The sequence below is a fragment of the Talpa occidentalis genome, unplaced genomic scaffold, assembly GCF_014898055.3.
Source record: "Talpa occidentalis isolate TD23 unplaced genomic scaffold, MPIMG_talOcc4v2.1 talOcc4.8, whole genome shotgun sequence".
Lineage (NCBI taxonomy): Eukaryota > Metazoa > Chordata > Mammalia > Eulipotyphla > Talpidae > Talpa > Talpa occidentalis.
In genome coordinates this window covers 29,450,522-29,475,831 of record NW_023605194.1, presented here as the reverse complement: position 1 = coordinate 29,475,831, position 25,310 = coordinate 29,450,522, and the positions used below count along the sequence as shown (strand labels likewise).

The window sequence follows — 25,310 nt, the reverse complement described above, 5'->3', positions numbered from 1 at the left end:
CGTAAAAAGATGCTCAATATCACTGGTCACTAGGGAAATGCAAATCAAGACACTACTTTCATCCACTACCACAGTGAAATCAAAAGGACAGAAGTCTGTTGTTATCTGCCAGAATTTGTATTTGCCCTTGTTCTTTAGTTCTCAAATAATTCATAATGTTTAGGGTGGGGAGCATTTATAAGCCACCTGTTTGGTTGAGCCACAGGCCTTTTGTTCTTCCTAAGGTTGTTCTCATAAAGTCCCTTTATGACCCCACCTGTGGGCAACATCTGCCTCTCCTTGTCTACATTCCCTTGTGACTGACTTCACTAGAGCCTGTTCTTTGGCTTAGAACCTAGTTAAAAAACCACAATGGTGGTCCTTCACCTTGTCGATTCAGGATGTATATAACGAGAGAACAGGAAAATGTGTGTGGATTTAAGTAGCATTTTAAAAAAAAGATTTATTTATTTATGTCTCTGGTAGGCTACAGGTGTGGTGGTAAGATGTGAGAGGATTCACCAGAGACAGAGTGGGGAGCAGCAGGCAGATCTATTGAAACACACTGCTGAGGGGAGCAGCAGGCGAGAAGGAGAGGTCTGCTGTGCCATGTGGGTTAGCTCCCTGGCTAGGGGTCAAACTCGTGCTGCAGTGGCTGCTGACAGCTTCATAGTGGTGAGACGTAACCCCTCGTGCCACCAGGGAGGCCCTAGGTATGATATTTCTTAACTTGTGTGCAGTTAATGCACTGAGGAATCATCCTATGACCACTGAGAGCATCAGGGTTAATGACTCAGTCTATGGTTGGAATAAGCCAAACACCAGTGTTACCATTAACTTACAATGTGATTTAGCCAAGTGTGGGGTCTTGGAGAAGATAGGTGTCTCTAAGCAAGGCGGTCTTCCTGGGGAAAAGTTGCATTTCCTGTTCTCTGTATAAAGACAAGGAGAGGTATCTGGTGGGCCTCGTGCAGCGATGAACTGTCCAAAAGCTGTCACTTAAAAGTTGAGGTACATGTTGTTTACTAGTGTTCGATGCCTAAGAAAGGAAGGGAAGGGAAGAAAGCAAATAGGGCAGAGGAAGAAATTGAACTGCAATGCAGGCCTGGCAAAAGCAACCTAGCTCGAAGAGGGCAGTAGGGAAGATAGGAGGGAGATATAGTGGTAGCACAGTTTCACCACCCTGAACTCCACCCAGGTTCTTGCAAGTTCCCCAAAGCTTTCCCCAGGTCAACAACTTTTTCATAAATATAGCTGTAGCAGATGTATTGAATCTGTTACACATCTGCTGTTGATATCTGCTGTCACATCCCTTCAATCCACCTTTGAGTTCATCTATAGCTGTGGTGAAAAGTTCCTCTGCAGGCTAGAAGCTTCTGCTTTTTGCCATTAGGGTCAGATAACTTTCAATTATGTGTAAATCTCTTTAAAATACACACACATACCACCACCACCACCACCACCACCACCTGAAAGAAAAGTTTTGCCTTTTCAGATGTTAAGATTCTACAAAATTTGGAGAAATTGACACAGTGCTTTGAGTTCAAGGAATGGACTGACATTTGGCATGATTAAAGAAAAACAGACACTTTAGAAAAAGTATTCTCTAAATGCATTTCCCATGGACAAACTCCCTTTATCCTTAAACCATATCACGAGTTGATAGTGACATGTAGCTGCTGCCATTGTCTCAATCTTGCCAGTCACAATATTAGCTTTTGGGATTTCTTATCTGAATGGTAAAGATACCCATGAAATACATTGGACAAACTGGAGATGATGAAAGAAGTTCTTTATAAGCATTGGGTGGTTATATTTAAGATTTAAGTCATGACATGTGTATTTTGGTTCCTTCCTTAATTATTAGCTCATTGTAGCTATAGTTCATATTGACAATAGAATGTGTTTTCTTGGTAAAGAAAGACAGCTCTGCTGTAGGGCAGGATATCCTGGTAGTTGCTCAGGCCTGGCAGTGATCTGCACCTGATTTTGATCCTCTTCAATGCCATACTTGAGATGTTTGAGCAAAAATTTCAATTAATGTATGATTAAATTCATGCCTTTTCCCAAAGGGATTCTAAAAACAAAGCTTCAAAAAAAGTCATTCAATTAATAATCAAACAGAAGTGGCAAATCAAGATAAGAAAAGGAGACATGGTAGTAAAAAGACTATTATATCTGCAATCAGAACTTCAGCAGGCTCCTAGTTCTCAGGAATGTAAAGCAAACAAATCTAGCTGCACAGTTCTCCACAGGAAGAGAGAAATATTCCAAGTTCTTAGCAGAATACATTCCATCTCACCTCTTGGATTTCTAAAAAAAAAAATCAAATAATATTTTAAAAAATTAATTAAAAAAAATCTAAAATTTCTAAAATAAAATCCTCAATGCAACTTTATATAGCAGAATCTGATAAATATAATGCATAACAGTTTGCAGCACAGATAGAACTGAAAGTTCCATACCTCCATTAGGTCTTGCAGGGTTGAAAGAACATGTTTTTAGAAAAACCTGGGTTTAAAACCCAGTTCTACTATTCACTATTTGCTTTTACCATGACAACACATTTAATTCTCTCTTTTTCCTCTCTTTCTCTCTTCCTTCCATCCTTCCTTTACTTTCTTTATATTTTTGGTGTTATCAGTCACAGTCTACTAAGAAAAAGATTGCACACTCAGAGGTGCAACATTTAGCAAAAGGACTGTGCAAAGATGTAGGTGGGACAAAGGATGGCAATATTTTTAGGTGAACTATTCAGTGACATTACATGCATTCACATTGCTATGCAACCATCTCCACCTCCCAACTTTTTCCTCTCCCTAAACTGAAACTGTACCCATTAAACAATAATTCTCCATGCCTCCTTCTCCCAAACACTGTAAGCCAACATTCTTTCTGACTCTATAAATCTGATTATTTGAAGTACGGCCTGTCCTATACATGGAATCACACAGTGTTCATCTTTTTGAGTCTGGCTTATTTCATTTGGTATAAAGTCTCCAAGGTTATCCATATTACAACATGGATTAGAATTTCATCCTTTTTAAAAGCTAAATAATATCCATTGTATGTATAGAGCACACTTTGTTTGACCATTCATCTAATGGGTGTTTGGGTTGTTTCCACACTTTCAGCTATGTGAATAGTTCTGCTCTGAACATTGGTAGTCCCTGCTTTTAGTTATTTTGGGAATACAATCAGCCCTCCAAATCTGCACATTCAACCAACTTCAGATTGAAAATGCATACTTTCTAGTTAGGCCTATGGTGGTTGTGTCTATACTGAATATGAACAGACTCTTTTTTCTTGTTTTTATTTCCTAAACAATATAGTGTGACAACTAGTACATAGAACTTATATTGCATTAGCCATTCACTAAATATTATCTCCTCCATTTTCTCTATTGTTTCCCTCTGGAGATGAAAGCTAGAATGTCTTTATCTATCCTTAATATCTCTTAGCTTTCCCATCTTTTCTTTCCCTTTGAGTTTCATTTTCAAAGACTCTCAGTCCCCAGCTTAATTCACCTTTCATTGTGTCCATTTTGTTACTCAGTTCATCCTTTGAGTTTTTTTTTCCTTTCAGCAATTTGAGCTTAATTTTCCTCTTATCTTTTTCATGATTTGTGTATATCACACTCTCTTTAACTATTTTTTCTTTGCAAAAGACTTCAAATAGACATTTCTCCAAAGAAGATAGAATAATGACTAATAAGCACATGAAAAAGTGCTCAACATTACTAATCATTAGGCAATGGAAATTAAAACCACAAAGAGATAACCACCTTATACCCCACAGGATGACTATTTTAAAACAAAGCAAAACAAGACAGAGAATACTGTGTTGCAAGAATGTGGAGAAACTGAAACCCTTGAGCTTTACTTAGTGGTGTGGCTACTATGGAAAACAGTATGTAGTTCTTCAAAAAGTAAACATAAGATTACCCCATGATCCAGCAATCCCTTTCTAGATAACCAGGGGGATGGGTTCCAGGACCTTTAAGGAAGCTCAGTTCCCTTACATAAAATGGAATAGTACTTGTATGTAAACCATTGCACACCTTCCCATATGTTTTAAATCATTAGGTAAAGTCTGATTTAATTTTCAAGGAAATTGTGTATCATTTGTTGTGAATCTGATAAAGAATCAGATTCCTTTTCCTCAGCATGTACTTGCCTTTGCTCAGATGGCATATTTGCTCATCTAGACTGGCTAGGCATTCGCAGAATAGGCTGTGTAGATTACAAATAGTTTCCCAAGTCTTGCACAGTAGAATGTATGACCTCTCCTCCCAGAATCTCAAGGGATGAAAAGGGTTTGCCATTCTTGGCTGTGGACTAATAAAAATACTATCCAATCTTGACCACAGGTTCCTAGCACCCTGCTAAGTAAAACTGTTTGTGTCTTCTGGGAAGCTTTTATGTAACTTGACTGAAAATTACACTTTAGGTAAGATTTCAGGAACACAAAAAACCTTGCCGTGTTAATTAAAACTCTTCTGTGACCCGCCTTGAGCTATCCACTTTCTGAACTCCTGTGTCAAACACAAGAAAAGAAGAACCGTCTACACCTTGGCAAGGAAAAGTTGGCAACACAGCAAGAACAACCGTATGTCGATTCCTCTTGATTAGTTTCAGATTTATGTGGTTTGCTATTTAAAAATTCTCTCTTGCTTATAAATCTTTCTGTTTGGCAAACAGGAAACATTTCATTAGATCCCTTCTAAAAGAATTTTGTTGTGACTAGTAAAATATTCATGGCAACGATATAAAAAAGAGCAATCCTTTTTGATGATCTAATTCCATACTACAAATTACAATTATTTCCTTTCTCTGATCCCTTCTAACTCAGAGCTTTGTCCATACCCTGACTTCATGACGGAGAGCGGAGATGCAGCAAGGAGCAGGCACATCTGGGGAGGACTTTTCCTGCACCCAGACTGTCCGACGTCTATAGCTTCAAGGCTGGTAGTTATAGACTCCTTTTGGAGTTGGCTGTCTGCAGGCGCCAGGATGGCTGTGAAGCCGGTTCAGACCACAGGCAGTCACGGGTTCCGCCCAGCTGAAGAGCAACCAAGCTGACCCCACGCCTTCAGCGCCCCCTGGCGCCCGCACATCTGCATCCTCCTGTCAGCTCCAAGCCCAACTTTCTTTTTTTTAAAGATTTATTTATTTATTTATACAAGATTGATTGATTGATTTATACAAGCACTGGGTACAGTCAGAAGCGCGGGAGGGTGAGAGAATTCACCAGAGCCAGAGCGGGGAGCAGAGCAGGCAGAAGGACCGAAGTACACTGCTGAGGGGAGCAGCGGGCGGCAGGAGAGGTCTGCGCGCCATGTGGGACCCTCCTCCGGTGGCCGGGGAGCAGCCGGGGATAGAGCCGGCGCTGCAGAGGCTGCGGGCAGCTTCGAAACCCAGCGCTCAACCGCTGCGCCACCGGGGAGGCCCCTCCAAGCCTAACTTTTAATGCAGCCGGCCGCCGAGGCTTCTTTACCGAGGCGCACACTTCCGGTCACGTGCGGCCAAGATCACGTGTACCATGATCACGTGAGACGGGTCCTGCGCCGCCGCCGCGCGGCTGGGGGTCAACTTCCGGAGGTCTGCGGGCTCCGGCCAAGGAGGTGCGGGTGGCTCCGGAGCCCGCGGAGCGGCAGGGTCGCGACGGTGAGGGCGGCGGGCCCGAGCAGGGCTGGGGCGGGGCCGCCGGCTTCCTCCAAACTCAGCCTCACTTCTCGTCCTTCCCGCTGCAGATGAGCCGGTCCACCTCCGAGCAGGAGCGGACGCCGGCGTCCGAGCCCGTGTGGGAGCGGCCCTGGTCGGTGGACGAGATCCGCAGGAGCAGTCAGAGCTGGTCGCTGGCGGCCGACGCGGGCGTGAGAGGCGGGCCCCGGGGACTGGCGGGGCGGGCGGGCCCCGCGGGCTGCAGGACGGGTGCCCCCTGCCCCTTCCACGCGGGCTGGCCCCTTCCTCGGTTCTTAGTAACACTCCTTCTTGCCCTTGAAGACGCCCCCTTGGCTGTCCGCAGGCGCCAGGGAGGGGTGGGAGCGCTGACGTTAGTCCCCGGAACGCACCCTCACGTACTTCGGCCCAGACTCAGGGTTCTTTTCCTTCTTCGGTCTTGCTAAGCGTTTACCCAACTGCATCCTGACGCGGCATATCGGGTTCCCTGGCGTTGCGGGATGGTTGTGGCTCTGGTGAGAAGATTCCACGTTGGCACCTGGACAAGCCGGTGCCTGGAGATCCTTGAGTGGAACTTTTCTAGCCAGGCACCCAAGCTGCTCAGAACTTTGATTCCAAAGCCCCACATGAATAGGATCGAAAAAGAGAGTGGTGGTTGGTTATTTTAGCCTTCGTGTATCTTCCCTGTAGAATGACAACCAAACAGGACTTTAAAACGAAATAGCGAGTTCTATTTGACGCCGCGCTACTGGTTGGCTGAGTTGTTGTTTTTTTAAAAATATTTATTTATTTATTTATACAAGCACTGGGCACAGAAGTGCGGGAGGGTGAGAGGATTCGCCAGAGCCAGAGCGGGGAACAGAATAGGCAGACTGATGAAATACACTGCTGAGGGGAGCAGCAGGCGGCAGGAGAGGTCTGTCGCACAATGTGGGACCCTCATCGGTGGCCGGGGATCGAACTGGCGCTGCAGAGGCTGCCAGCAGCTTCGCAGCCCAGCGCTCATCCACTGCTCCACCAGGGGAGGCCTTGTTTGGCTGAGTTTTAAAATATTTTTCAGCGCCATCTAGTCCTGTGAAAAGCAGCATCCCCTTTACATTCCAACGTGCACACAAAGGTGGAAGGAACTGGGTTATTTTTTGTTTTGACACAGAAGAGAGGCATATAATATTGATACTATTGCATAATTTTTTTTTAATAGCTACTACAGTTTCTACAGGAATTCTCACAGCAGACTATTTCTAGGACCCATGAAATCAAGAAACAAGTGGATGGACTAATTCGGGAAACTAAAGCCACAGATTGCCGGCTACATAATGTCTTCAATGACTTCCTTATGCTGTCTAATACCCAGTTCATTGAGAACGTGAGTTACTTAATTACATCAGACTTCTAAATAATACTTTTTCAAGGAGCAAGAATCATTGTGATATTATATGATGCATTACTAAGTTCTATCCTAAATTTGGACAGAAGTAGTGGTGCTTTTTTAATTAATTTTTTCAAGTCTTCAAAAAATCTAATGATAAACTTTTTCTGTATTCTGATCTTTCCATCCCTTTTAGTTTCGAGAGTAGTTAGCATTTGTGCTGAATTGAGTAGTACTCAAACAAGCATTGTTTTGGCATGCTCTTTTTTTTTTTAAAGATTTATTTTTATTTATTTATACATAGAAGAGCTGGGGTGTAGGCCAAAGGGGGTGTATGTGTGTGTGTGTGAGGGAGAGAAGATTCACCAGAGACAGAGTGGGGAGCAGAACAGGTAGATTGACTGAAATACACTGCTGAGGGGAACAGTGGGTGAGACAGGAGAGGTCTGCTGTGCCATGTGGGTCAGCACAGGGCCAGGGATCAAACTCATGCTGCAATGGCTGCCAATAGCTTCATAGTGCTGAGACTTAACCCCTTAATTCCCTTAAGAAAAACCATACAGCTGATCTGTTCCTCTGTTATCAGCAGGTGACTGCAGTTATTGTCCAGTTATTTTATTATATTAAAGATGTATGTGCGTGTGCTTGGAATATTCTCAACCAGTGTTTTGTTTGGATGACTGAATTTATGACATAGAATCAATTCTAAACAGATTACTGAGCTTTAACCAAGTGTGATTTGTCTGTGTTGTTGACTACATTTTTAAATGCCAGGTTCTAGGAATACGAAGGTATGTTAGAGCCTCTCCTTATAAGAGATCACAGTCTTCCATAATGATGTAATTCCAGAATAGAAAGGAAGCAAGTAGGGTTGGAGCCCAATGAGTACAGGAGTGACTGTAGAGATGAGCGTGGAGAGGAAACTTAGTTAGACTGATTTGTTTCTAATAGGATGAGTAACTTCTGAGTATTAGCATTAATCAATCTATGAAAAGAGAATTGTTAAAGGAGGCTATTTCCTGAGATTGTTAAATATAAAGTAATAGAAAAGATTTTGAACATTGAGGTCTTGTGAAAAACCCAAGATTCAGGGTTAAGAGAAGACCAGATAATGTCATGCAGGTATGTTACGCAATGTGTTGGTGCATTTTTTAGTATTTCAGGTTGAAATGCCTTTTGGGGAGCCCTCTGTAAAATAAACATCTTATTTAAGGTAAAGGTCTTGCAATCACTTTGCTAGTAATTTTAAAATGTAACAAGTAAGATGTGTAGTAATTTTCCGGCCATCTACATGGAATGTCCATGCTTGGCCCTAAGCCTCTTTCTCACCAAAAGAGGCAGTTTATAGAACTTTAATCTCTTCATGCATATGCAGCCCCATCCATCAAGCTGAATTTTGGTGTCCTTTGAAATATACACGTTGTTCTCATTTTGTGCCTTTCTTGCTCTGTCAGTGTTCAACTCTTCTCTGCAGTCAGTGCTGCAGCCTTAATCTGGGTAAGGAATATGTTGGGAGGTTTCTTTTGTACCTAATGTTCTTGTACCAACACCTGATATGTTGATACTCAATTGATATACTGTGTGTGTAAGGGGGCAGGTAGTAGGGGTTGATGGTATATATCATAAAGTTCTTTTTCTGAATTGCAATTTTTGGTCTTTTTTTCTCCAACTCTTCTAGTTACGTTTTCTTAGAATCTGAGTTTTCCATGATCTAATTCTTGTTTGTTTTTTTGTTGATTTTTTATTAGTTCTTTATTTTTGTTCACTTCTTGGACTCCTTGTTTTCCATCAATCTCTATTCCCTTAGTCTTTATGCCTCTTCTTCCAGTCTGCAGCCAGAATTCTTTTCTGTCTGTCTCTTTCTGTGCTGCTAAATTTACATGGTACTTCCCAGATGCCCCTATGATGGGTTACATGTTGTCTCTATTTGTGGCAGAGCTTGATGATAGATTAATGATTAATAAGACACTTAAATCTAAAGGGTAGTGATATGTTAGGTAGGGATTTGGCTTTTTTTTTTTTTTTTTTAAATATGTTTTCTTCAAACCCTGATACTGGTGCTGATGTATTTAAATTTTGTCTTGAGTGATGGTGCCATTTGATTCTGTGTAATTTATTGGAGGAATGTTCAAAGTCAGGTTTTTGGGTTTTAGTAATTAAAACCTTAGAGGCAGCTACCAGGTTGCAAATTTTGTTTTAGAGTTAGTGAAATTGAAGAACAATCAGAACTTTTTAGGTCAAGACTTGTAAAGATTCAAGAGGGGATCCAGAAGGAAAAATACTAATTAACACAGGTCGGTGCTTCTGTGTGTAATCAGAAGGGAACACAATTTTTAGAGCTTCATTAATCTGTTGATTTAGGAATTTTGTCTTGACACATTAAGTGACCTAGTTAATGACTTCTTTAGGAACACTTGCGTGATTGTAATTTTACATTTGTGGCTATGATTTGATGCATCCAACTCCTCTACTGAATATTATATTCCTTGATTCCAGCACAAGCCTGAGATATAGGAAGAGGATGAGTATTTAAATGAATGAGCAAACCTATCAATAAAAAAGAACCAGGCTGTGTATAATCTGTTAAATCCCCAGCCCCTGGTCCTATTTTCTCAGCTTTCCCAACTTCACCTCTTACCCATCTCCCCAAGAGAGGAGAAGATCCTTTGAGGATACCGGGCATATTTAACAATTCTGGGTATGGCTACCTGATTGTAAAATAATAATAAAAAGAAAACAAACCACAAAGCTGTGTCATTCAATAAGGTTGAAGGACGTTAGATTGATTATCTGCTGTGTACTGAGTGCTTGAGATGCATGGTACTAGTCACTCTCAAAAGACCCTTTGTTCTTCTGATTGATTTCTTAGCTACCTTGCTTGGTTTTCCAGCTGTAGGTGGCTGTGTCTTGTGGGGTAGTTTTTAATGATAAGCAGAAGTAAAAAGACTTTCAGTGGGAAGACTTCAGTTCAGACGTAAGTGCGAAGCTCAGCCTTTTAGGTTCAGTAGTCCTGCTATGTAATTTCTGAGATAATGTTGGTAGCTGCCGTGTCTTTTTTTTTTTTTTTTTTTAAAGATCTATTTATTTTTATACAAGAACCGGGGTACAGGCTAGATATGCGGGAGGGTGAGAGGATTCACCAGAGACAGAGCGGGGAACAGAACAGGCAGACTGATGAAATACACTGCTGAGGGGAGCAGCGGGCGAGACAGGAGAGGTCTGCTTCGCCATGTGGGATTCTCGCTGGCTGATTGGGATTGAACCCGTGCTGCAGAGGCTGTGGATAGCTTCACAGTGCGGCGCTCAACCGCCTGTGCCACAAGGGAGGCCCCTGCCATGTCTTAAATAATTATTTCTTCTTTGTTTTCATCTATAGTATTTTGAGTTATTGTGACTTATTCCAAATAATGTTTTGACCATTTAAAAATAAATTTGCTTCTATATTTAGCGTGTATATGATGAAGAAGTGGATGAACCTGTACCCAAGGCTGAGACAGAAAAAGCAGAACAGGTATTTGCATTAAATCTCTTTTCCATTAAGTTTCTGACTTAGAGAAGCATAGTAGTAGAGGTTTATGTGACTAAGTGATGGTGAACAGATGTGTAAATATTGGGGGAAATGAGAGACAGACAGCCCCAAAATTGAACTCTAGTTTGTCCCTGAAATTTAGTGTATTAAGACATATATAAAGCTCTTGAATTTTGGCTTAAGAATAGAACAGAGATTGCAGAGATTTTCTTTGTTTTTTGTTTTTTTTTTAAGATTTATTTATTCATGCATACAAGAACTGGGATACAGGCCAGATGTGTGGGAGGGTGCGAAGATTCACCAGAGACAGAGCTGGGAACAGAACAGGCAGATGGACTGAAAAAACTGCTGAGGGGAGCAGCGGGTGAGACAGGAGAAGTCTGCCATGCCATGTGGGTATCTCCCTGGCCGGCCAGGAATTGAACCTGTGCTGCAGAGGCTGTGGACAGCTTCACAGCGCTGTGCTCAACCCACTGCGCCACCGAGGAGGCCCTGGCAGAGATTTTTAGTAGCAAGACAGATAGTAAACATTTTAGGTTTTGCTAGCCATGTAGGTCTGTCTCTTCCTTACCTTTTTCTTCTCTTCCGCCTCTTTCCCTTCCCCTTTTAAAACCTTCGAAACCATTCCTGTATTGAGGTATATAGAAATTGACGGTAGGCTAAACTGTAGTTTGTGGTTTCTTTGAAGACTTGTTTCCCTATCCCCTTCGTGACTGCAGTGATTCTCATTAGCCAAGCTTAGTGTGATACAGTCACGGTGAAACTCAGAGTCTAGCCCCTTTCATTCTGCCAGTAGCAGGAAACTGAAGTGCCCTCTGAGGGCTCAGCTGTGACACTCCTTGTTAGGGCCCTTTTACAAAGGTTACCTAGTTGAACCATCACACAAAAGTTGTGCTTTTGTTTTCATACATGTTGAACCTGGAGCTCCAGGATCTAGGTGTTTTGATGTTTGCTCAAAAAGTGACAAACTTGGGATTTAAAACATACTCTGAAGTCTGTGTCAAGGCATTTAGCAGGATCTCCTTAAGATTATTAAGATTTTCTCTAAGTTTGAATTTTAGAGAATACTCACAGTGCTTTATTGGGTAGAGTGGTGTCAATATATTGGAGGCCCATACTGAATGGTGATTTTTTTTTTTTTTTTTTTTTGTAGGAAAAGACACGGGAACAGAAAGAAGTAGATCTCATTCCTAAAGTCCAGGAGGCTGTGAACTATGGTTTACAAGTATTAGACAGCGCATTTGAGCAACTAGATATAAAAGCGGGAAACTCAGACTCTGAAGAAGATGATGCTAATGAGCGGCTGGAACTGATCCTTGAACCAAAGGTAAAAACACTCAAACTAAATATTTGTGATTACACCTATTATCTCTTGGGTACTTTACTTCGGCACAGTTTTAATAAGACATAGACTTTGACTTTTTGGAAGTAGTGTGTCACTTAACAGTCTCATTTTGACTCCATCAGAATGACTTGTTTTATATGAGAATTGATGGAGGTACAAGGCAGCATGTTACAAACACAGATGTAGGGCATGACTCCTACTCATAAGATGCTACAACAGACAGAAGAGATAATATTATGTACATGCGTCACCATCTAAGTGTTCTGAGAGAGCATTGGTTACTAGCTTGGGGGAAATAAAGGTGAAGATTAGGTTTGATTTGGATTGATTTTGAAGGATGGCAAGGCTCATGAAAGGCAGAGATTTAGGAGAATGTGCAGGGGGGTGAGAGGAGTCACCAGAGACAGAGTGGGGAACAGAACAGGCAGACTGACTGAAATACACTGCTGAGGGGAGCAGTGGGCGAGTCAGGACAGGTTTGCTGCGCCATGTGGGTAGATCCCTGACTGGGGATCGAACTCGTGCTGCAGTGGCTATGGATACCTTCAGAAGTTGTGTCTTAACCCCTGAGAGGTCTGTATCTTAACCCTAGGGAGGCCCCGAGTGTGGTGTACTTTTTGATCCTAAATTTGTAATGTGTGGTGGGTAGGACTCAGAAGTAGAGGACTGATGGAAGGATCTCTAAAATGTATTGTCATGTGTACAGTCTCCCTTCTCCTATTTTCTTCTCTAGTTTTGTTTTACCAATTTCACTTTTCTAAAGTCTACATTGTGAACCTTTGGGGTGGTTCTTTGGGTTATTTTTTTCCTAGATAAGTTCTCATCCATCTTTTTGGGCTGTTCCTTTAGTTCTTACGTTGACTGCACATATTTGCATATTGCTATTCTATTTCTTGTCATGTCACTCATTTTTAAAAAAGATATTGAGGGCCTCCCCTGGTGGCGCAGCGGTTGAGTGCTGGGTTGCGAGGCTGCCCGCAGCCTCTGCAGCGCCAGTTCAATCTCCGGCCACCGGCGAGGGTCCCACAAATAAATAAATAAATAAATAAATAAAAAGATATTGAAGCAACGTTAGTTTACAGCATGGTATGAGTTTCAGCTGTATTGCATTAGAGTTTGACATCTGCATATGCTCCTTTATAATTGCCACAGAAAGTCTAATTTCCATCCACCACCCTACAGTGAACACCCTTTACGTGATATGCCTACCTCCCAACCCCTTCTGGTAACCACTGTTCTCATAATATGAGGGTTTGTTTCTGTTTTTTTTTTTTTTTTTAAGTTTCAGGTGTACAGTTTTATATTTCAACGAGTGTGTACTGCATTATGAACACCACTAAAGGCCATCTAGTTTCCATCCACCACCAAACGGTTGACCCCTTTCCCATTTTACCTGTACCTTCCCACACCCCCTGAGGCCATACTTTGTGTGCTGTGTTCCAGCTTTCACTTTGCTCTGATGCCATGTGAAAGAATCTTTCTCATTTCCTTTTGTGGCTTGTTTGTGACCTATTTCTCCCAATTTTAGTATATGTGCTGCCAAAGCAAGCAGTTTGGGACCTGTTCCTTTTGTCTGCTCCCCACCCAATCCGGACATACCCATCTGTATTCTTATAGTCGTAAAAGCATTTAGGTTATTTTCTCAATCATTGTGTGCCTTTCTGAATTAAGTACTGTTATCGATTCACAAGATTGGTTGATTTGATTTTTTGCTCAACAGTGCAGCTTTTTAGGGGAGGAAGGGAGGGAAGGCTAGGTCTCAGCAAAGCTCACCAGAACTTCTCTTTTTTCCCTTGGTCCTCCTTTTGAGCAAGTCCCCTGAAGTTGTGCCCCTTGGCTTGTTTGGTTATCACTGGTAGACTATTTGCAGACCTTTGGCATTTTTGATAATGTAATTAAGCACTTCAGAAGGGAGATTATATGTGAGTGAGCTTTACTTTTGCCCACTTAGGATTTGCTTCTTTTCAAATCAGTGTTTTGTTTTCACTTTTAATCCTGCTGTGTTTCTTTTTTTTTTTTTTTAAATAATAAATTTTATTTTTATATTCCCCCATACAATTGCAAACGCCCCATTCTGACCCCAATCCTTCCCCTCCCGCCCCCCACCCCCCAAAAAGTGTCTCTGGTTCATAGTTCTTTGTTGATTTTGATTTTCACTTTCTTATATTCATTTTCCTGGTCCCTTATTTAAGTTTTCTAGATTCCTGCTATGAGTGAGACCATCCGGTATTTTTCTTTTTCTTTTTGGCTTATTTTGCTGAGCATGATCCCTTCCAGCGCCATCCATGTTGCTGCAAATTGCATGTGTTTATCTTTTTTGAATGCTGAGTAATATTCCATGGTATATATGTACCACATCTTCTTGATCCAGTCATCTATTTTTGGGCATTTGGGTTGTTTCCAAAGCTTAGCTATTGTAAATAGTGCTGCTATAAACATAGGGGTGCAGGTGCTCTTTGGAATTGATGTTTCTGTGTCCTTTGGGTAAATACCTAGGAGTGGAATTGCTGGATCATAGGGAAGCTCTATGTTTAGTAGGTCCAGAAATCTCCACACAATCCTGCTGTGTTTCTTATCCACCATTTTCATTATGTAACTTGTTTGGGTGGTCAGTGGAACAAGATACCAATGGAACAGTTTTATTTCTCAGTCTAAGTATTAATTGCTTACTCCCTTTCACTGTTTACAGGATCTATACATTGATCGTCCTTTACCTTATTTAATTGGGTCAAAGCTATTCATGGAGCAGGAAGACGTAGGTCTTGGAGAGTTGTCTAGTGAAGGTACTCTTTTGCACCAAATATTTTTGTTGCTTTTGACATTTATGTCTTAGCTTTCTATTTAAAAACAACTTCGAATATTAAATTTGTAAGACTAATACAAAGAACTTCCATATACTCTTCCACACAAGTTTATCAATTAATATTTTAACACATTTTATCATTCTCTGTATATACACAATTTTTTTTCTGAAGCGCTGCTACTTCTAAATATTTCTGAATATTTTCTACAAACAAGGACATTCTCTTACATAGCAATAGCACAATTATTAAGGTCAGGAAATTTTATTGGATGCGGTACTATTAGCTGATCATCACCGTGTTCAAATTTTGCCCTCTTTTACAGTCTCTTTTTCCCGCTGTTCCAGGATCCAACCTAAGATCATTCACTGCATTTAGTTATCAAGTGTTTTTAGTCTTCTTTTGTCTGATACCATTTTTCACAATGTTGACATCTTTGAAGAGCACAGACCAGTTTTTTCTTTATAATTTATTACTTTTTAAAAAAAATTTTTTTTAAATATTTATTTTTATACAAGAGCTGGGGTACAGGCTAGAGGCATGGGAGGGTGAGAGGACCCACCAGAGGCAGAGCAGGGAGCAGAACAGGCAGACGACAGAAATACACTGCCTAAGGGAGCAGCGCTTTTTTTCTATTAAGTATTTTGTAGGGAATTATTTTGAGACCTCATTATAGTGAATATGCTTTTAATTTCAGTTAATGGATACAGATGGTTATATTAAAATCTCTGCAGTGTTACTGTGTGGTGGTTTGTGATTTTAAGAAGAAATTTAGGAAGTTTTTTCATGAAAACTGATGATAACTCATATCTTTCTTTTAAACAGAAGGTTCAGTAGGCAGTGATCGCGGTAGTATTGCAGACAGTGAAGAAGAGAATGAAGAAGAGGTAAGGGCTGTTTGTGTTCAGCTTATGGTACACAGGAAACTTAGGACTCTAAACAATTTATTAGTGAACTAGCAGTCTGCTTTCAGATATCTTTTAACAGTAACAGAGCCATATTCTGAACTTTTTTGCTGGAGCTTTGATTTATTTCTTGTCGTGTATACAAACACATGGAAAACTAAATCCCTTTTACCATTAACCTCCCTTCACCTTGCCATTATATCCTCTTCTTACCAATGTATTTTGAGAAGGAGGGTAGCTTATATATTTTGGTGGCATTTTTGCCTAAGATATAGTCTTTGAGTAAGTTTCTAGAGTAAAAAGTTCATTTTTAAACTTTTTTTACTATAGGACCCTCTAACCCAGAAAGAAGGGTGCTTAAAGCATCCATGTATATTTCACGTACATTTTAGCTTTGCTGCTGCCTGTGGCCTCTTCCAATTACAGAGTATCATCTGACTCCCTGCTCTAGGGTCTCAAGGGCCTGAGGGCCTTTGACCACTATTGTATCTGGAGTTGTTCCTTCAAAGGGTCGAGAACCTTTGAAAGGTAGTCCTTCAATATGGAGTTCTAAAAGGAGACAATTTCTTTTCTTTTTTTTTTTTTTTAGAGATTTTCTTTTTTCTTTCTTTTTTTTTTTTTTAAATATTTATTTATTTATTTATACAAGCACTGGGTACAGTCAGAAGCGCGGGAGGGTGAGAGAATTCACCAGAGCCAGAGCGGGAGGCAGAGCAGGCAGAGGGACCGAAGGGCACTGCTGAGGGGAGCAGCGGGTGGCAGGAGAGGTCTGTGCACCATGTGGGACCCTCCTCCAGTGGCCGGGGAGCAGCCGGGGATCGAACTGGCGCCACAGAGGCTGCGGGCAGCTTTGCAACCCAGCACTCAACCTCTGCGCCACCGGGGAGGCCCTCTTTTCTTTTTTTTTAATTTAGAATTTTTTTAAAAAGATTTATTTATTCATGCATACAATAATGGGGGTACAGGCCAGAGGTGCGGGGGGTGAGAGGATTCACCAGAAACAGAGTGGGGAACAGAACAGACAGATTGACTGAAATACACTGCTGAAGGGAGCAGCGGGCGAGTCAGGAGAGGTCTGCTGCACCACGTGGGTTGCTCCCTGGCCAGGGATCGAACTTGTGCTTGAAGAGGCTGCAGTTAGCTTCATAGGTTGTGTTTTAACCCCTTGAGCCACCAGGGAGGCCCAGAAGACCATTTCTTATGCACACACTTCTCATCATCTCCCACAGACCTGCCCTTCTCCCAGCCCTGTAAAACCAAACAGTAAGAAATAAATTTTAATAACCTTGCTAGAACTGATGGTCATTAGCTAAATCCTTCACTTTTAGCCATTGATGCAGCCCTTTTACCTATTGGCTGGTTGCCTATACTGATGTTCCCTTCTTGGGCCTAATAAAGTAACTACTTCAACCTACTTTGGGGGAATATAGAAAGTGTAGACCAAAATGTAAAATAATACAGACCTACTTGTGATAATCTAATTAAATGTACAGCCCGTACTTTCACTCCAAAGGTTAAAGGTGATTGTGGAGTAGCTATCAACAAATTGTTATAGAGGTTTAAGTGAACCACAAAAATTACATGTTAATTGGAACAATCCTTGGTGATATCACCAACTGTTTTACCTTTGTGCCACCTTGATACTCCAGGTGACAAGTAACTAGTACAAAGAAACCAAGTGTTGCTGTGCTCTACAGACTTAGGCCTGAATAATTTCTGTGCTTTGAGTAAAGACTGTATTAACATAAAGCCTTCATTTTTCCCCCTACAGGAGTCTGAGGACGATTTTGCCAATCAGAGTGACAATGATCAAAACCGGGTAAGGTTCAAGTATCGAAATGACTTGGCTTTTGTATTTTAATTGAAGCATAACATACATACTCAGTATATACTAAAATTACTTCTGATTGACCTATGAGAAAGTAAGGCCTTATCCATATTTATAACTAATTTTATATTTTTAGACTATACCCCCTTTTGTTTCCCTCTAGAAAGTTTGAGCTTTCTAGTTCTCATTTTCTCACACTCTCCAGGGGTAACTTGTGTTACACTCTGAGAGTGTATATTTCCAGGTGTTTTTCTCTGCTTTTTCACATATATCTATATCTGTGGAAATGGTGTATATGTTTGTGTGTGTGTCAGGAGGCAGGGTATCATACTGGGTTTATCATTTAGCAGTTTTTTCATTTGAATTGTTTTTCCTATTGTTACAGTTTAATCTTACTATTATTCTTATTCAGATAAGAACATATCTAGTGTACTTATTTCTCTAGTGATTGATATATTTAATATTTCAATGTTACTGTGTTCTTGCATTGAAAAGAAATCTTGTGTATTATTTGTTCTGTTGATAGTACATTTACTGGTTTAAAATGTTGGCTGCATTGTATCATTTTTATTATAAAAGTTGTTACTGCCTTGAAGAAACTTTTAAAGATTGGGTGGCAGTATCTCTTCAACTTGAGGACCATTTCTGTATTAACTCTAATTTGCTGGTTTATACTCCTAGCACACTGCACAAATGAGTGATGAAGACGAGGATGATGATGGTTGTGACATTTTTGCTGACTCTGAGAAGGAGGATGAAGATATTGAGGACATTGAAGAAAGCACTAGACCTGTAAGAAAGATTATAGTTGTTATCATGTGGCAGGGCTTTAATAATGATACCTATCACTCGTTCCTTTTATTGAATTTTATGTTTGTAACCATCTCATTTGCATAATATTTGTAATTTCAATTACAATTGTGAAAATAAGTGGTTGAGCACCCCAATTTGCTGCTTCTCCAAATGTTCTGTTTCATTTATTTGAAATATTTAATTTGAAATATGTTCAGTTCCAGAATTTTAAGAGTCTACGCCTCCCTTTCCCCTCACCTCCAAGCAACTCATGGTAGTTTTCTTACCTAGATCTCGAGTATTAAAGTTAAGTATTTAGAAAATAATAATAATAAGGGACTCAGGAGCATTTTCCTTTGAAGGGATACCTGTTTCTCAGGTGATCAGTATGGGTATATGTCTAAATTCCTTTTGTTAAGCCCTATTTTCACATCAGTTAAGTTTCTTCACTATTCCTTATATAATTTTGTTAGGTGTCCAAAAGTAAACCATACTAGTTTGCATGTCACAAAAAGGCGATTCTCTTTTCTGCTTATAGAAAAGAAACAGACCTACATCATTTGCTGATGAGCTGGCGGCTCGTATCAAAGGGGATGCTGCAAGCCGGGGAGAAGAAGAGCCAACAGGTACACCACTGATGAGGTGGGGTTGTGGTGCAGGTTGGGGGTGGCGGGGCAGTGCAAGATCCTTTGCTGGGCTTCACTGAGGGTGGATTTCCTTGTTCAGTTACTGAAGCAAGAAAGGCATTGTAGTTCTTACTCTTTGGTTTATAGACTTTGGTAACTGAACACTGTGTACATATACATATCTGTGTAGCATTTTATGTGTACAGTAGGAGCTAACGGCAGTCCAGAGAACCATGGACTTCAGCTTAAGAATTCATGACTTAATATTTACTCAAGTATATTGACTATAAAAATACACTAGACAGTGTCTTCTGGTAATTTTACATGGCCAGAAGGTATCAGAATGATCTCTCAAGTGTGGTCCTGGTATGCACATCACTCTGAAATGTGAACAGAAGCTTTCTACTTAGAAGGAGACCCTTCTGAGTACCTGCTGTGGTCAGGCACACTTAAGTGCAGTGCTCAGGTAGAGCTGAGATACAGAGTTACACATCTTGTTGCTACCTTAGGGATACTTAGATGACAGATATGTGTAAAGAATCAGAACACAGGGTCTCCCTGGTGGTGCAGGGGTGAAAGTCTCAGTGTTATCAAGCTGTCACCAGCCACTATGGCATGAATTTGATCCCCAACCAGGGAGCTGACCCACATGGCACAGCAGACCCCTCCTGTGTTGTCCGCTGCTCCCCTCAGCAGTGTATTTCTTTTTCTTTCTTTCTTTTTTTTTTTAAAGATTTATTTTATTTATGCAAGAGCTGGGGTTCAGGCCAGAGGTATTGGGGGGGGGCTGAGAGGAGTCACCAGAGACAGAGCGGGGAACAGAACAGGCAGACTGACGAAATACACTGCTGAGGGGAGCAGTGGGCGAAACAGGAGAGGTCTGCTTGCCATGTGGGTTGCTCCAAGGCTGGCGGGGATCAAACTGGCACTGCAGAGGCTGTGGACAGCTTCACAGCACTGCGCTCAACTGCCTGCGCCACCAGGGAGGCCCAGCACTTTATTTCAGTAGATCCGCCTATTTTGTCTCCCACTCTGTATCTGGTGAATTCTCTTACCCCCTGCACCTCTGGCCAATACCCCATTTCTTGTATGGATAAATATATTAAAAATAAATTTCTAAAAAAAAAGAAAATCAGAAGACAAATACCAAGGGTAGACTGAGTATTGGTATAACTGTGAAATATTCTTCAAGCCTTATCCCCAGGAGGATCAAAACCTCAGAAGGCACTGAAAGAGAAGAAGGAAAGGAGAACTCCCTCAGATGGTAAATGTTTTCCCTCAATTTTGTTATTTTAGAAAGCTCTTCACTCAGGGATATGGCTGACGTGATTCATACAGAATCACTGTAAATGCTGACAGATGTGATCTGTCTCCACTTATTTTCAAAGCATTGAAAGCACATTTTGGGGGGTTGTGAGGAGTGGTGAATGTGGGGTAAACATGCTGTAAGGATTTGATTTTATAGCTGATTTTCTCAATTTCTCTATAAGTATAGAAACTAGGTATCTCAGCATCTGTTTTCAAGAAAGAAAAAGATAATTAGGCCTTTTCTATTCCCATAGGTTTTGTGACGTATTGGTCTGCAAATCTCTTTGTTCAACCTGCCCTTTGTTCTCCCAAATTGTTGGTGGGGTGGGTCTTGAATAGCAATTTGAGCCGTGTACTGGATTCAAAAGAATTACATCTAGATGTAGGGGATCACCTACGGAATTCACCCTGCTCTGGACAGATGTGAGGGTGGGAACCCAGAGAGTCTTTTAAGGGATACAGTGTACTGTCTAGTGAGTTTTGTTTGCAGATCCTCAAGCTGCCTTCAGATACTCTTTGTTGCATATGGTTAGGTAAACTCCATCCCCTTTTTGGGTTTGGATATGGTAAAAGTTACAAATCCCCAGAATTTGATTTCCATATCCATCTTTAACTCTTCCTGCAAAACATTCTTTTCTGTTTACTAGATGAAGAGGATAACTTATTTGCACCCCCCAAGCTGACTGATGAGGACTTCTCACCATTTGGTTCTAAAGGAGGCCTGTTCAGTGGAGGGAAGGGACTTTTTGATGATGAGGATGAGGAGGTGAGTTAGTGGTAAGCAGTGAGGGTTCTCCATGACTCTGCTGTGGGTCTTCAAGGAGAAAATGCTGCTTTTGGTGGGGAAAAATGACTTCTTAGTTGAAAGTTGCTTCTGCTGTCACATTTTGGGAGATTCTGAACTAAGAATCCTGATGTATCCTGATGTCTTTTATCAGGTGGTAAGCAGAAGTAGGGGTGTGAATAGTGAAGAACTCACTTGATTAGGCGATTCTTACTTGTTTTCTTCTTCCATGTTTGTCTTTAATTCCTGGACATATCTAAATTAATTAATTAGGTCTGATTTTGCCGTAGTCCTCACTTTGGAGCTGGCATAGCAGTAAATGTATAGCTTAAAACTTTACAAGTTACTTTTCTTTAGAAATCCTCAAATGCAACTATGTTTTCCTCTGCTTTTTTTATTTTTCTGTCATATACCTTATTACAATTAGAGTGACCTCTTCAAGGAAGCCCCTGAGGATCGAGAAGTTCGAGCCCCTATTAATGAGGGTAAGTTTGGGTTGAGGCTGACTCTGCTTCTTCATGCACAGATATCTAAAACTCTTTACTTCCCATTAGGAGATGGAACCATGAAGCCTTGCTTCTTTGTTAGGTTGGAAGCTGTTGTATTTGTCTTGATCTAATTAACATCAGTCATATTCACTAATTCATGTCTTGGAAAAAACAAAGTACCATCTATATAAACTCAGTTTTGCCTCTTTCTTAGAAGATAAATCATAAAATGTCAAACCAGAAACAGGAAAAATGTGCTACAGTATTGTAGCAGATATTTTGATTTAATCAAAATTTAATTCAAAGAAAGTATTTCTGAAATTCTGCATAGAATTTGGAGATGTGTAATTCTCCGATCCAGTGTATATTAGAATCATCTGTAGGTTTAAAACAACAACAACAAACCTTTATACATAAAAAAATAGTGTAGGAATCTTACTCCATTAGGTCTGTGGTAGTTTCGGGAATTGGGAGTTAGCTATTATAATTGGGGAGATTTGGTCTCCCCAGCCTGAGTTCTCAGGATTTTGATCTGCTCTGATGATGCCAACTTACTTGACTGTCCTGTCCCTGCTTTCCACTTCTTGGCATCGGTGTCTTTCCTGCTTTCCCCCATTCTTGTTATGGTCTTCATTTTTTCACTGATGCCTCAGATTTTTTGCTGTTCCGATTTACTTCATTCACATCAAACTAGAATGGATAGCGTTAGAACTGTTCAGGAACCTAGCTTGCTGTCCCTTGCAGCTCCCTCATTGATGCTCTATACCTTCCTTGGCCTCCCCAGCCAAGTCTACTGCTGTCCTTTGCCCAGAGTCAAAGTGATCCTCCATGGAATCATGGCTTAAATTGTGTTAACCAAGGAGAAAGTCAGGACATTGGTAGATGACAATGATAAGGGATTTTTAAATGGCTCTTTAAGGAAAACTTAGTTTAAAATAGTCTCCTACTGGCTGTTTTGTGTTGCACATATTTCAGGAAGATGCATTTAACAAATTCATTTTCTTTGTTGAAATGGTTCTCTTTGTTTTTATTTTAGCATCTTCATCCTCCAAATCTGGAAAGAAAATCCCAGCAGGAGCTGTGTCTGTATTTTTAGGTATCGTAACTTCAGGTTTATTTTTTTAAATACTATATAAGTACTTTTTTGTCATCTTTTTAAGCTGGCTGGAGAGTATGAGGCACCTCAGAGAGCATCAGACAACTTACAGAAAGGGTTCATGTGCTGATGTTAATGCATTTTCTTTTAGAAATCTATAGGGAGGTCTTTTATGTTTGAGCAATCGCTTGATTGTGCATGTGGGAGGTTGAGAGCAGTAAATGGTGGAAGATTGAGCCCTTCGACATGTGGTTTTGTGGAAGAGCTGAAATGAAAAGTTCATGGTGATGGTTCTGTTTCTTCTTTCTATAAAGGCCCAGCCACACTGATTCACAGCTGTGACTGTCCTGTCTCTCAACTCACAGGGAATGCTGACATGTTTGGTATCCCCTCTGCTCCATCAGCGAAGGAGTCCCAGAAACCTGAGCAGCCCACTTCAGGCAAAAACTTGTACCCCCCAGCACCTGCAGGTCTCTTCGATGATGATGATGACGACGATGACTTTTTTGCGACTTCCAGCAGCAGACCTTCCAAGCCAGGTAGCTATTCCAGCTTCTTTTGATGGAAACTTAGCTAGAAAAAGAGTGTTGTCCTCCAAAAGTATATAGAGCTCCTCTAGTTCTGTATCTTGCAGTGCTAGATCCCTCCTCAAGCACTTTTGTCATAGAGTTGTCTCATCGCTACCTAGTTTGTAGTGCCTTTCTATTTCATAAATGAATCTTTTCTGCTTTGGGGACTAATTACTAGGTTTATCTTCTTATAGAAAGTTATACACCCTATAATCTGGGTGTAAGATTTTTAGTTCTGACTTTTGAAGCTGTAGAGAAAGTTTTAATTGGACTGTCTTCCCGCAGCACGGTTTGAGCAGAATGTCACTTGCTAGCTACTAGTCCCAGTTTCTCTCTTCTGAGCCAAAAAGCCCGGATAATAACCTTGGCCCCTCCTTGGATTGTACGGTTTTCAGCCACTTAGCCACTTTGACACTCTTCTCTATTTATGTTTTAATCAAATTTTATTGATTTGCATTTTGTTTACGTAGCTGTATAATTTTGGGAGTACAGATTCACGCAGCACTCACCTTTCTTTTTTCCTCAAATTTAAGCCAGTATGTACATGAAGTCACGTTTCTGATTTAGGTGTTCTTTATTGTGCAGATGGCTGTCCTGGGTCATTCTTCAAAATGCAGATTCTGATTCCGTGGGTGTGAGATGTGGGATAGGACCTGTAATCCTACATTTCGAACAAGCTCCCATTGGGTAGAGATTGCTAGTCTGTGGGTCATACTTGGAGTAGCAAGACTTAGATTCATGGGGTACTTTTTCAGAAAAGAAAGGTAGACTATAAGGTATACACAGAGTCCAGCACTAGATGGACTAGCATGCTTTCAGAAGTAGGCTTTCTGGACTTAGCTCCTTTTTTGGGCTAAGTGTGGAAACAAAGGATAGAAGCAGAAATGTGAGTTATTTTAGAAAGTTACTCAGAGTGAGAATCTTATACATAATATACTCAGATGTGCACCAGCTGAAATGACAGAGGATAAAGAAAGAGGCCCTCTGGTGGCTTAGAAAACCTCTTAGTGGATATTATTGAGAACTGATTTGAAATCACAGATAAGTTGATGTTACTTTCTTTGACAGCTACTGTTCTCCTGCGACATTCTTAAGTTAGTGATGTCATCTGAGTGACACATACCTTATTTAGTATAGCAGTGCTTATATGGTAGTGAAAGGTTGGAAAACACCCAGATATTCACTAGTAGGGTAAATTAGCATCCTCCATTTGGTGGAATTTTGTGAAGCTGTTAAAAAGAATGAAGTCTGTGTATGTTGACGTGGAAATTATTCCTTAAATTATTCCTTACGTACCTTAAGGAAAATTTGTAAATTGTAAGATGCATTGTAAAATTCTGTTGTTATTTGTGAATAACTGAAATTTATATGTTAGTGTATCCTTTGGGGGATTTTTTTTTTTTAAAGATTATTTATTTATACAAGAACTGGGGTACAGGCCAGATTCGCGGGAGGGTGAGAGGATTCACCAGAGACAGAGTGGGGAACAGAACAGGCAGACTGATGAAATACACTGCTGAGGGGAGCAGCGGGTGAGACAGGAGAGGTCTGCCGCGCCATGCAAGACCCTTGCCAGCTGGCCAGGATCTTGCTGGCTGGCTGGGATTGAACCAGTGCTGCAGAGGCTGTGGACAGCTTCACAGCACTGCGCTCAACCACCTGTGCCACCAGGGGAGGCCCTCTTTGGGGGAATCTGAAGCATGTATACTAAACTATTCCCAATGGCCATGCTATTTGGGTGGGTGGGTGGGACTATCAGGGTGATTCCAGCATTTGCTTGTATATGATTCTGTATAGTTTGACTTCTTAAAAGCAGGAATCAACCTACTTTTCTCATATTCCTAGAGTGGTTGACTTTTTTTTTTTTTTTTTTTAAGATTTATTTATTTATTTATACATGCACTGGGTATAATTAGAGGCACGGGAGGTGAGAGAATTCACCAGAGCCAGAGCAGGGAGCAGAGCAGGCAGAAGGACCCAAGCACACTGCTGAGGGGAGCAGCGGGCTGCAGGAGAGGTCTGCGCGCCACGTGGGTCCCTCCTCCAGTGGCCGGGGAGCAGCCGGGGATCAGCCGGGGATTGAACTGGCGCTGCAGAGGCTGTGGGCAGCCTCGCAACCCAGTGCTCAACCGCTGCGCCACCGGGGAGGCCCTAGAGTGATTGATCTTAAATGATCTTTTCCTTTCTGTAGCTCTCTCTCTACATTTTAG

At 41.1% G+C, this 25,310-nt stretch overlaps 1 protein-coding gene across 5 annotated transcripts in view; it reads left to right on the top strand.

The window, feature by feature from the left end:
* The first annotated feature begins 5,586 nt into the window (after positions 1-5,586).
* WASHC2A (WASH complex subunit 2A) overlaps positions 5,587-25,310 on the top strand; it is a 44,584-nt gene continuing 24,860 nt past the window's right edge. For all 5 annotated transcript variants that reach the window (XM_054690000.1, XM_037495725.2, XM_037495724.2 and 2 more), the window contains exons 1-15: positions 5,587-5,645; positions 5,732-5,854; positions 6,862-7,026; positions 10,478-10,540; positions 11,712-11,885; positions 14,593-14,686; positions 15,530-15,591; positions 17,381-17,428; positions 18,119-18,229; positions 18,768-18,855; positions 20,048-20,119; positions 20,811-20,929; positions 21,375-21,432; positions 22,472-22,531; positions 22,897-23,070. In XM_054690000.1, coding sequence (XP_054545975.1) covers positions 5,732-5,854; positions 6,862-7,026; positions 10,478-10,540; positions 11,712-11,885; positions 14,593-14,686; positions 15,530-15,591; positions 17,381-17,428; positions 18,119-18,229; positions 18,768-18,855; positions 20,048-20,119; positions 20,811-20,929; positions 21,375-21,432; positions 22,472-22,531; positions 22,897-23,070 — 1,411 coding nt within the window. In that variant the 5' untranslated portion in view covers positions 5,587-5,645. The remainder of the gene's footprint in view (positions 5,646-5,731; positions 5,855-6,861; positions 7,027-10,477; positions 10,541-11,711; positions 11,886-14,592; positions 14,687-15,529; positions 15,592-17,380; positions 17,429-18,118; positions 18,230-18,767; positions 18,856-20,047; positions 20,120-20,810; positions 20,930-21,374; positions 21,433-22,471; positions 22,532-22,896; positions 23,071-25,310) is intronic.